This window comes from Pteronotus mesoamericanus, unplaced genomic scaffold (genome assembly GCF_021234165.1).
Source record: "Pteronotus mesoamericanus isolate MK-2021 breed Mesoamerican mustached bat unplaced genomic scaffold, CSHL_Meso_final contig_502, whole genome shotgun sequence".
NCBI classification, from domain to species: Eukaryota; Metazoa; Chordata; class Mammalia; order Chiroptera; family Mormoopidae; genus Pteronotus; species Pteronotus mesoamericanus.
The window spans coordinates 1-10,832 of NW_026555187.1; the positions used below are offsets into that span (position 1 = coordinate 1).

Here is a 10,832-nt window from a genome sequence, read left to right on the forward strand (position 1 = left end):
TTGCTGCATTGGATAACTTCCTCCTGACCGTGATGGCCTATGACCGGTTTGTGGCCATCTGCCACCCGCTGCACTACACGGTCATCATGAACCCCCGGCTCTGTGGGCTGCTCGTTCTGCTGTCCTGGATCATCAGTGCCCTGCATTCCTTGCTGCAATGCTTGATGGTGTTGCGACTGTCCTTCTGCTCAGACTTGGAAATCCCCCACTTCTTCTGTGAACTCAATCAGATGACTCAACTTGCCCATTCAGAGAACTTTCTTAACGGCTTAGTGATATATCTGGCAACTGGGCTGCTGGGTGGTGGTCCCTTGGCTGGGATCCTTTACTCTTACTCTAAGATAGTGTCCTCCATACGTGCAATCCCATCAGCTCAGGGGAAGTATAAGGCGTTTTCCACCTGTGCGTCTCACCTCTCCGTTGTCTCCTTATTTTACGGTACGAGCCTAGGCGTGTACCTCAGCTCTGCCGCCACGCACAGCTCACAGTCAAGTGCAGTCGCCTCCGTGATGTACGCCGTGGTCACACCCATGCTCAACCCCTTCATCTACAGCCTCAGGAACGGAGACATAAAGGGGGCTCTCAAAAGATTCGCTGTGGTGGCAGGTAAACAAGGGACGATCATCCTGAGGCCAAAAAAGTATCCTTGCTTTCTTGGCCCCAAGAATCAAAACCAGAAATTGTGATTCTTTAATTAGGTTTTGGGTTTTTGAACTTGCTTCTCTTATTTCTGTCCTGGAATTTACTTTGTTTGTTTCAACTTCTCTATGCAATTTAAGTCACCATTTCATTAAGCTTTCTACTTTGCCTACTAAATAGACAGTTTTTCTTTTTTCCCTTTTTCCTAAAATCAAAAAAAGTTTTCCAACTTTGATAAGATATATTTGGACGTTTTTATGTATTTCTGTGGCAACACTGATGTCTTTAGAATAATTTCATCTTGTGCAGTACACTGGGTGTGGCAGAAGTGAGGCCTGTTTGAGAGTGGCTGGTAGGGCATGTGAATGTCTCACACGAGACAGACAGCAATCTCAACATTTCCCCTAAAATGTCATATAGTGTGTTTGAGTGTGATATTGTTTTCTTACAGGATTACATGCTTATGATTTTGTAATAAAAGATTTTGTAACAAAATATAGAACGTTATTTCTGTGGGCCCCTGTATATCATTTTAAGTAATTTGTTCTTCTTTTGTACATAGAACAGTAATAAGTGGTATGACTATTGTGGAAACATTTCACTTGGCTAAGTCCTTTAGATAATTTCATTCCACAACAATCAAACCTCGCTTTTTCCTATGTGTCCTCATCCTTTGCACATCAGTACCTCGGGGAGTGTTCCTAATGACGTAGATTGATCGCCGTGCCCTGTGAGTCTCCTCCTGTTGACAGTGACGCTACAGGGTAGGAACCCTGGGCACCGGCCCTGGGTCCTGCTACTCTTCCTCAGACCGGTCACTGTTGTGGCGGGATGACCTCCTGTGGTCCTTGTTATAATTGCAACAACCATCACGCAAACTATGAAAACGTAAGGCTTATTACGCTCAGGACCAGCAACACGAAAGCCACAAAGGAGGGGTGTGTGTGTGTGTGTGTGTGCCTGTGAGTGTGTCCCTCTGTGTGTGAAGACAGAGAGAGAGAGAGAATGGACTTGGCCTGAAGGGCCCCGCCTGTCCTGGTTCCAAGAGCAGGACGGTAGGTTCTCCTTTCACTGGCCAATTCAAAAAATAAGAGAGGGACTTAGGGCAGGAAAATGCAGGGCAGGGTCACCCATGTGGTCAGTTGGAAGTTACTCAGGGCTCTCTAAGAGGGGAAGGTTAGAACAATTAATTCTTGTATAAAAAGTGGGAAAATCATGTCTGTTCCTGTGTGTAATTCCACATGAACTTTGTTCCCGGATCGATCCCTTTGATCTTATCCAGATGGCTTCTAATTAAAAATACAAGTGCTTATCTTTCAAGGTCCAAAACAGAGCTAATAGCTTTATTTAAAAACAGAAAGGCCACTCCATGGTCGGGGGCAACACCGGCGCTTACGCCGCAGCCGGGTCCCGCATCTGGCACCCTGATGACCTGAGGTGGACGGCTTTGAAAACAAGGCTCAGTCAGGTACTTACGCTACACACATGCTACTGCGCTTTACACCTAATTGCCAGGTTTTCTTGTCCTCTTCAGCTGCGGGGGCCAGAATATCTACCATCGTCCCTGGCAAAAGTTGATTATCAAATATACGTCTCCTAGTAGAGTTTATTTGAAACTTATGTGACAGGTCTCCAAGACAGAAAGAGAAAATGAAGTGTACGTGACATTCTGGCCTAAGGATGAGGGAAGGCACCTGGGGCTTCAGGAGGGAGGAAGGACATTGCAGGACAATGAGAAGAGCAGATGTTCAGCAATGAGAAATTGGGCCTGCCCTTTGCAAATGTCATAAGAAGTTATCTCTGATAATAACTGATTCTGGGCAAGACCCCCAATTTAAATTCTTTACAAGAGAGCTGTAAGTTCCTCTTGGACCCTCCAGGGTCTCTATTGCATTCAGTTACAAAATAATCCACATACATCTTTTGGGGTGACTCATTCTAGACCCTTACCATAGTGACCCAGTGTCATTCTTTTCCATGTGGCTGTCCAGTCTTCTCAGCACCATTTATTGAAGAGACTGTCCTTTCCCCCATTGTATACTCATGCCTCCTTTCCCTGATTTCATGACCTGATCGGCGTGGGTTTGCTTATGGGCTCTCTATTCCCTTCCATTGTTGTGTATCTGTTTCTACGCCTGTACCATACGGCTTTAATTACTATAGCTTTGTAATATACTTTCAAATCAGGGGATGTGTTACCCTCAGCTCTGGTTTACCTTCCAAGATATTTTGGCCACTGAGGGTGTTTTGTGACTTCATGTAAATTTTAGGATTCCTTATTCTATTTCTGTGAAAAATGACATTGGAATTTGATAGAGATTGAATTAGATCTGTTGATCACTTTGGGTATGTTTACAAAAAATTCAACCTATTAATTCTGAAGATCGAATTGGCGTTATTAAGTGGGTCATGGATCAGGTAGCAACCTATCTAATGACACAGAGAAAGGTCAGAGGGCATGTACAGAGCTGAGAGTTTTTGTAAGCAAATGGGTGGGGCAAGAAAGCTACTAACAACAAAAAGTAAAGAATTATTTTGGGACCATGACATCTCTCCTTTGGAGAAGAGAAGGAGAAGGATTACTATCTTACAAATTCCCTCTTCTTTCTATGAGCAAGTGTGAAGGGCCCACGTGACAGTAGATTTCACTACTTGTCTGAATCATTAAATCCAGAGTAGTTGATTAACAAAAAGTTTCCGGGAAATGCTGACACTTCCATTAGATGCAGTATCAAATCGAGACTGGTCATCATGGCTTTTACTGGAATGATGTCATTTAGGACCTGTGGTTTTCCCTTTAACAGTAATATGGACATTTAACAAAATTAATTTTTCCAAGCCATAAACAAAGAATATCTTACTTTCTAACTGTGCCTGTATTAATATCTTCCAGCAATGTTTTATAGTTTATTTCCAGATATTTTAATCTTTTTGATACAATTGGAAATGAAACTGTTTTCTTAATTTTGGACTGTTCATTATTTCGTGTATTGACATAATAGATTTCTGTGTATTGATTTTGTATTCTACATCTTTACTAAGCTTGTTTATTAATTTGAACAGATTTTAAAAAATAGTTTGTTGCAGGGTAACAAAATAAACAGGGCATATTAAAACAGCAACATTTGCTGACTTAAAGGAGTCATACAAAAGTTAAGAGTACGTACTCACAGGTTCATTTAGATAGAATTCAGGAAGAGGCAGAAACACTTTAATTGCTCTGTTATATAATTAAAAAAATGTAAACACCTCAATCTTGTTTTCCTATCATTGATGGTGTTACGGAATAATAAACCTAATACCAGTGGACATTGGCAGATATGAATATGACGTTTTGAATGGAAGTCCCACGACTGCAGAACTAAAGAAGAAACAACAGCGAGACTGTAGGGAGGGGCAGAGACACGGAACAGGCCGGTCCCACACCCACACGGAGCCGATGTAAATCACGAGGGTAGTGGCTGAGGAGTGAGGGTGTCCAGCCCCACACCATGCCCCCAGCCCAGCGGACCAGTGTTGGGGGGAAGTCCCCGTAATGTCTGGCTATAACAAACGGCAGGGATCGAGGCTGAGGAAGGTGAAAACACCTGGAGCCCCAGGCTGCTCCTCTTGAAGCACCCGAGCGGGGACTTACTCAGACTCACTCTCCCTGAGCTCCAGCGCAAGCTCAGCAGCTTGAAGGCATCAGAGAGAGACACAGGGAGGAGCTGCATTGTTTGGCCTCCGGGTGAGAGCTGCAGGGGCAGCTTTCTCCCAGACAAGAGCGCGCCGAGGCCTCTGCGCCACTGTTGGGCCCTCGCCCCGCAGAGCCAGCAAGTTGGTGACGTACCTGAGACTCCTTCAACCCGACTCGCACTCTGGTCCGACCCGAGGGATTCCCTCAAACGCTACCCCACTGAACGCTCGGGCCCTCCCAAGCCGTTTCCAGGGGGCTTCCATACAAAAGGCTTATCCTGTCTCATGCTTCAGATTTCCCTAAATTCTCTCAAAGAAGCTGTATCTGATCTTACCCAGCCCAGTACCACTGGCTACGTGGCTCCAGGCCCAGCACTGCAAGAGCCGGACTCGGTACACACTTGGCCTCACCTAAGCACCTGTCAGCCCAGCTCAGATAGACGCGACTGCAGGGAGCTTTTGTCAGATGTCCCTGGGCAGCAACAGAGCGTGGCTGGCCTTGGCCCGCACCTCATGGGAGGTCCCCGAGCCAGCACACCCAGTGGACAGCTTCAGACCACAGCAGAGCACCACCACCCAGCCACCCCCACAAGGGACACACTCAAGGGGAAAACGCAGCAGGCACCCGAGCCCTGCTGAAGCAAGGCCTGCTCTGTGCAGCGAGCTCCTGCACAGCTGATCCTCCACGCTGACTGCAGGAAGGTAGTCAGCGGGCACAGCCAGCCCCTGCTACTCATCGGCCTTGTTGAATCCCTCCCATAGACGAGCTAACAGCAACTGAGGCTCCACTCCAAGTGTAGTATGTACACAGCCCATGTCGTACGCACACGTTAAGTACCCATATTGGGTGAGAGGGAACGCTGTGCCAATGGACCCCTTCAGACGCCTGCTACATGAGGCCACTCTACTGAGCCTGAGAGACACAGCAGCTCTGTCTCATACATAGTAACAAACACACGGAGGCTGCCAACAGGAGGAGAGAAAGAAAACCGCCCAGAAGAGAAACAGAAAAAAATCTCTATAAAAACAAACAAATGGAGACAAGCAATCTATTAGATGCACAGTTCAAAACAGTGGTTATATGGATGTTCAGTAAACTTAGTGAGGGCTCAACAGCATCAAAAAAGATCCAGTCAGAAATAAAGGATACAATAATTGAAATAAAGAGTGATTTACAGGATATAAACAGTAGAGTAGCTGAAGCTGAGAATAAAAACGACGATGTGAAATACAACAAAAAATGTTTACCCAATCAAAACAGCAAGAAAAAAAGAATCTAAAAACTGAGAATAGAATAAGGAACCGCAAGGGAAACAGGCAGACCATCATTCACATCATGGGGGTGCCATAAGGAGAAGAGAGGGAGCAAGAAATTGAAAATTGATTTGAAAAACTCATGATGAAAATTTCCCTACATTGGTGTAGGAAACAGATCTAAAACTCCACGACATGTTTCCATGGATTTGAGACAGGAGGGGCGGGGACAGACAGAGAGAGGGAGAGACACAGAGAGGAGAGAAAAAAGAGAGAAACATTTGTGAAGGAGAGAAAGGTCGACCTGTCTCCACGCGCATGACCGCAACCGAGAATCAAACTCTAGTCTGACCCTCACACGGCCACCGCCTTCCTCCTCAGAGTGTGGTGCACAGAGCAGCACCTGCAGCATCAGCACCGCCTGGGAACGTGTTTGATTCACAGAAACTGCGTCCACCAGGACCTGCAGCTGCACTGTACTCTTGGGTGACTTAATGGGCATTGAAGTTGGAGAAGTGCTGATCTAGACAAAGCTTTCCCACATTCTCGTGTCGACAGTATGGGTGCAATAATGGTTTGTCTCGTATTGTAGGTGCTTAGCCGCCTCCCTCCACATGTTGCCAAATATCTCCAGGGACACGAGCATCTCAGGTAGAGAACCACTGGCCCACAGTTTGAAAACTGAAAGCACCGGACAGATTCCAACCAAGGTCCACCCCTCTCTAGGTTTCTAACTCTGAGCCAATCTCTAAGCCCTTCAAGCCCCAATTCTGCAAAGGGGAGTGGAGTCCATAACAGTAACACTCATAGAATGGACTTTTCAAAAAATTAAACCAGACAAAATCTATAAGGTACTAAGTTCAGTTAATATGGCATAAAAGTATCAAAACATATCTCTCATGATTAACAGATGTTTTCTAATGGTGCGCTAAATGACAGCTCTTCATTTGTTAGACATGTGCAAAATCCCTAACTAGTTTGACAAATGCGTTAGGAAGCCAAAGAGTGTTCTGCCCAGGATGCCATACCAAAGGAACAAGGCCCTCACCTCACGGAAGAGGGGACAGCAATGCTCTGGAGACATCAGGGCTGGGTCCCCACCGCACATCCGTGCTTGAAGGACTGAAGGGACCTGGTCCTGGGATGTTCCGTGGTCTCCGACTGTGGGAAAATCTTAACTCAGTATTGGAATAAGGAAGTAGGTGGTGAGACCTCTGGGAAGCAGCTGAGATCAAGACCAGGAGTCATAAGATCTAAATCCACCTGGCTTCTAACAAGGCCTTTTGGGATCAGAGAATCGTTAGGAAAAATGTCCTTTCTGTTCATTCCAGAGGCCCAAGGGGAAGCATGTCCCTAGATGCCAGAAGGACACAAGGGAAATGTGCCTGCGGAGCAGATAGAGAGAGAGCCGTACATATCTCCTGGTGCAGCCCCTCCGCTTGTGCAGTGTTGCTGGACAGGACGTGCTTGCTGTGATTCCCCAGCCTGGCTCAGGAACTGAGTCTTCACTCCTTCCTGCTGTGTGTGTGGGACAGAGCTTCCGTCTCCACCATCAGCCATCCTGGGACCAACTCTGACTTGCACACAGAGAACAGAAAGCCCACCCAGGGGGGCGGGAGAGCCTGGTAGGTGCATCAGGAAAGGGTCAGAGAGGCTGGAACCTGAGAACTTTCACTGAGGCAGGCCACCCCAGTCAGCCTAGCCTGGGACCAGATACCCCTGTTTCTATTCTCGGTTACGGGAATAATGTAAACTTAATTTACATGGTATGTTAACGAGAATGTGTTTCCCTGAATCTGCCCTCCAGGCCCACACTGACAGGGAAGACATGGGGCAGGGAGTCCGGTGGGGTGACGCTGGACAATGAGTGAGATGCGTGAAATGGTTGCAGGAAAATGAAGACACGTCTGGGAGTTGTTGCTCTTTGGGGAGAAGCAAACAGACATTAGGTGCGGAGAGCAGTGCAGTGAGTGAGGGCGTTTGCACTGAATTTCTAAGCTGGGGTGTGTTTGAGCGTGGGTTGCATTCGCTGAAAGATCCAGCCCAGTGAGCCAGACGGCACCTCGCAGCGGCAGATAGTGAGTCAGACATTGCCGTGTCTTCTCGCAGGCTGACTACTCACCTGAAAAAATTATTCGCTGAGTCCAAAAAGGCATACTAAAGAGTTTTACTTCATTACTGAGGAGGCGGCACCTACTTGGGGTATTGTGCCCTCTTACCTTATATATTCAAACAGTTAGTAGGTATTCAGGCCCACACTCGGCCTTCTCCCGTGGCGGTCCTATTTCCATGCTTTGCATGGGAGATTCTGTCATGCTTGTGGGGGACATAAATTGAGGACTGACCACCATGTAGCCCACAAGTGTAGTGTGCTGAGAAACAAGTTTGGACAATTCACTGCAGAAAAATTAAGGTCGCACATGGTACCTTAAAGGTTAATGACACCGAGACATCCTGGGTCACAACGTTTACATTAATGCTGTGAAGACTTCAGTGCCCCAGCTAACAGGGCAGAATATCTCCAAATCATTTTAAAATGTCTTGTCTACTCCCTGTAGATTTTCAAAGTAAAAGGCTTACCCAAGAAAACTAACGAAGGTGGAGACTTGAACTCAGCCCCCGCAGCAGGCGTCCCTGAGTGACGGACCCTCGTAGACCGCCGGGCCTGAGAAGAGGCGCTCCCACACTGGCTGCTCCCGGTGAGCACAGGGGTGCGCGTACAGTTCTAGGCATGAGAGCCTGGCACGGGCCTCGCTGGCTGATCTCAAGGTGCCTGCAGGGCCGGGTTCCTCCGAGAGGCTCAGGGGAGAAACTGTGTTCTCCCACTTCCAGGTTGTGTCCTGACCACCTGTGTCCCCGGCTCAGCGCCCTTCCTCCTTCGTCAGAGGCAGCAGGGCCGCGTTTTCTCCTGGGCTTCCTCACTGCATCTAGGGGCGCACTGTGCTGACCTTGATTTGCTCACACATGATCCTGCTCATCTTTTACCTGAAATCCCCTGATTAGCTGTCCTGCTCCTTCTGCTATTAAATATCACATCTCTTCCTTGCTATTAAAAATAACATAATCAAAGGTAGTGAGAAATGGGATGTGGACATCTTACACAGGTCCTTATTCTATCTGCTAAAGGTTGTTTATCAGAGTGTATTATTTTGTGTCATCCAAAGGCCCTTATGTAAAGGAAACACAGACTCAATCATAGCCTCTGGGATCAGTGAATACACTGTTCCTTTAAAGCTCCATGCAGAAAAGGTATTTGGACCATAGGCAGAAAACTTCCTGCAACTGAGTCCAACATAGAACCACAGCTTTTTTTCTCCAGGAGCCGCCCACACACCAGGACTTGCATCAGCACCATCTGGGTGCCTGTCAGACACCGCTTCTCTGAGCCCGAAGGTCTTGCTGAATCGGATTCTGCACTTGAACTAGGATCCTGGGGACTTCACAGGCACATTGAAACTGGAGACGTGCTGGTCTAAACTAGGTTCTGTCACCTTTCACCACTGACCTGTGGGGAGGGGAAATAATGGGGGGAATTTTTCTGAGTCTGCATGAATACTAGGTGTTAAGTGGTATCTCTTCAGGCCTTACTAGGGGATAAATCATTTCTGGTCGAGACCCACCGCCTACAAGCAACCTGAACAGATTATCATCAAGGCCCATCACATACTCTGGTATTAACTTTGAGCAAATCCCTAACCCCCTTCAGCGCCTCCCTAAGGCCTTAGCACTGGCCGTTCCCTCTGCCGGGCACACGCTTGCCCGCCTCACCTTCATCTCCATCCCTTTCTCGCTTACGTTCTGTGCTCAAATGTCACCTTGTTGGCAGATCGTGCCTAAAAACCCATGAAATATGCAACAGCCTAGTCACTTTCCCCTTTAGACCTGCTTTCATTTCTTTTCATAGGCTCTGTCACCACCTGTAATGTTATTATCTGTATTCACTTCCATATTCTTCCCCCAATATTGACGTGTAGGGACTTGTGTTCTTCATCACCCTCCACTCACGGCCCAGGCAGCGCCAAAACCCGGGCAGCACTCAATTTGTATTCCTGAAATGCATGAAATATTTCTAACTAACACTGTAGTACATCGGACACCTTAGGAAAGATCAGATCAGGACAATGTTTCTATTCTGAGATGACACAGAAAACTGCTAGAGGCCAAAGGTGAGTCCTAAAGTACTGAAATTAATGTCTTCTCTGCAAAATATTAACTGTCCCATTACAGCTATATGAGCAATACTGAGTTATATGAAAATTACACCTGTTCTTTTTCTCTTTCTTGAAAGTCACCTCCACCACATGGCACCAGAGAACCTTACAAGAGTATCAGAATTCCTTCTCCTGGGACTCTCAGAGGCACCAGAACTGCAGCCCCTCCTGTTTGGGCTGTTCCTCTCCATGTACCTGGTCACTCTGCTAGGAAACCTGCTCATCATCCTGGCCGTCAGCTCAGACTCCCGCCTCCACACGCCCATGTACTTCTTCCTCTGCAACCTGTCCTTGGTAGACATCTGCTTCACCTCCACCACCGTCCCAAAGATGCTGGTGAACATCCAGACACACAGCAAAGCCATCGCCTATGCAGGCTGCATCACGCAGATGTATTTTTTCATACTATTTGCCATGTTAGACAACTTCCTCCTGACCGTGATGGCCTATGACCGGTTTGTGGCCATCTGTCACCCCCTGCACTACACGGTCATCATGAACCCCCGGCTCTGTGGCCTGCTGCTTCTGGTGTCCTGGATCATGAGTGCCATGGATTCCTTGCTACAATGCTTGATGGTGTTGCGACTGTCCTTCTGTCCAGCTTTGGAAATCCCCCACTTTTTCTGTGAACTGAATCAGGTGATTCAACTTGCCTGTTCCGACACCTTTCTTAATGACATGGTGATATATATTTCAGCTGGGCTGCTGTTTGGTTGTCCCCTGGCTGAGATCCTTTACTCTTACTCTAAGATAGTGTCCTCCGTACGTACCATCCCATCAGCTAAGGGGAAGTATAAAGCTTTTTCCACCTGTGCGTCTCACCTCTCGGTTGTCTCCTTATTTTACGGTACGAGCCTAGGCGTGTATCTCAGCTCTGCAGGGAACCACGGCTCACACTCAAGTGCGGTGGCCTCGGTGATGTACACCGTGGTCACACCCATGCTGAACCCCTTCATCTACAGCCTCAGGAACAGAGACATCAAGGGGGCTCTGAAAAGAGCTTTGGGGCTGGTAAGTACACCAGGGACAATTGTTATGTGGCTCAAAATGTGA

The 10,832-nt window shown here is 47.3% G+C and overlaps 2 protein-coding genes across 2 annotated transcripts; both read left to right on the top strand.

Moving 5' to 3' along the window:
* Positions 1 to 8: 8 nt before the first annotated feature.
* Positions 9 to 686, top strand: LOC129074906 (olfactory receptor 7A10-like; the record flags this gene model as incomplete). Its single annotated transcript, XM_054578801.1, has 1 exon — positions 9 to 686. A coding segment is annotated over one exon (678 nt), but the record flags the coding sequence as incomplete, so codon positions are not given.
* Positions 687 to 9,839: 9,153 nt separating this feature from the next.
* LOC129074794 (olfactory receptor 7A10-like) lies at positions 9,840 to 10,832 on the top strand. The gene has a single exon (XM_054578659.1). The coding sequence runs from the start codon at positions 9,870 to 9,872 to the stop codon at positions 10,830 to 10,832; it is 963 nt and encodes a 320-aa protein (XP_054434634.1). The 5' UTR covers positions 9,840 to 9,869.

Coding starts and splice junctions, on each gene's coding strand:
- LOC129074794 (XM_054578659.1), top strand. CDS start 9,870: ATGGCACCAGAGAACCTTACAAGAGTATCAGAATTCCTTCTCCTGGGA.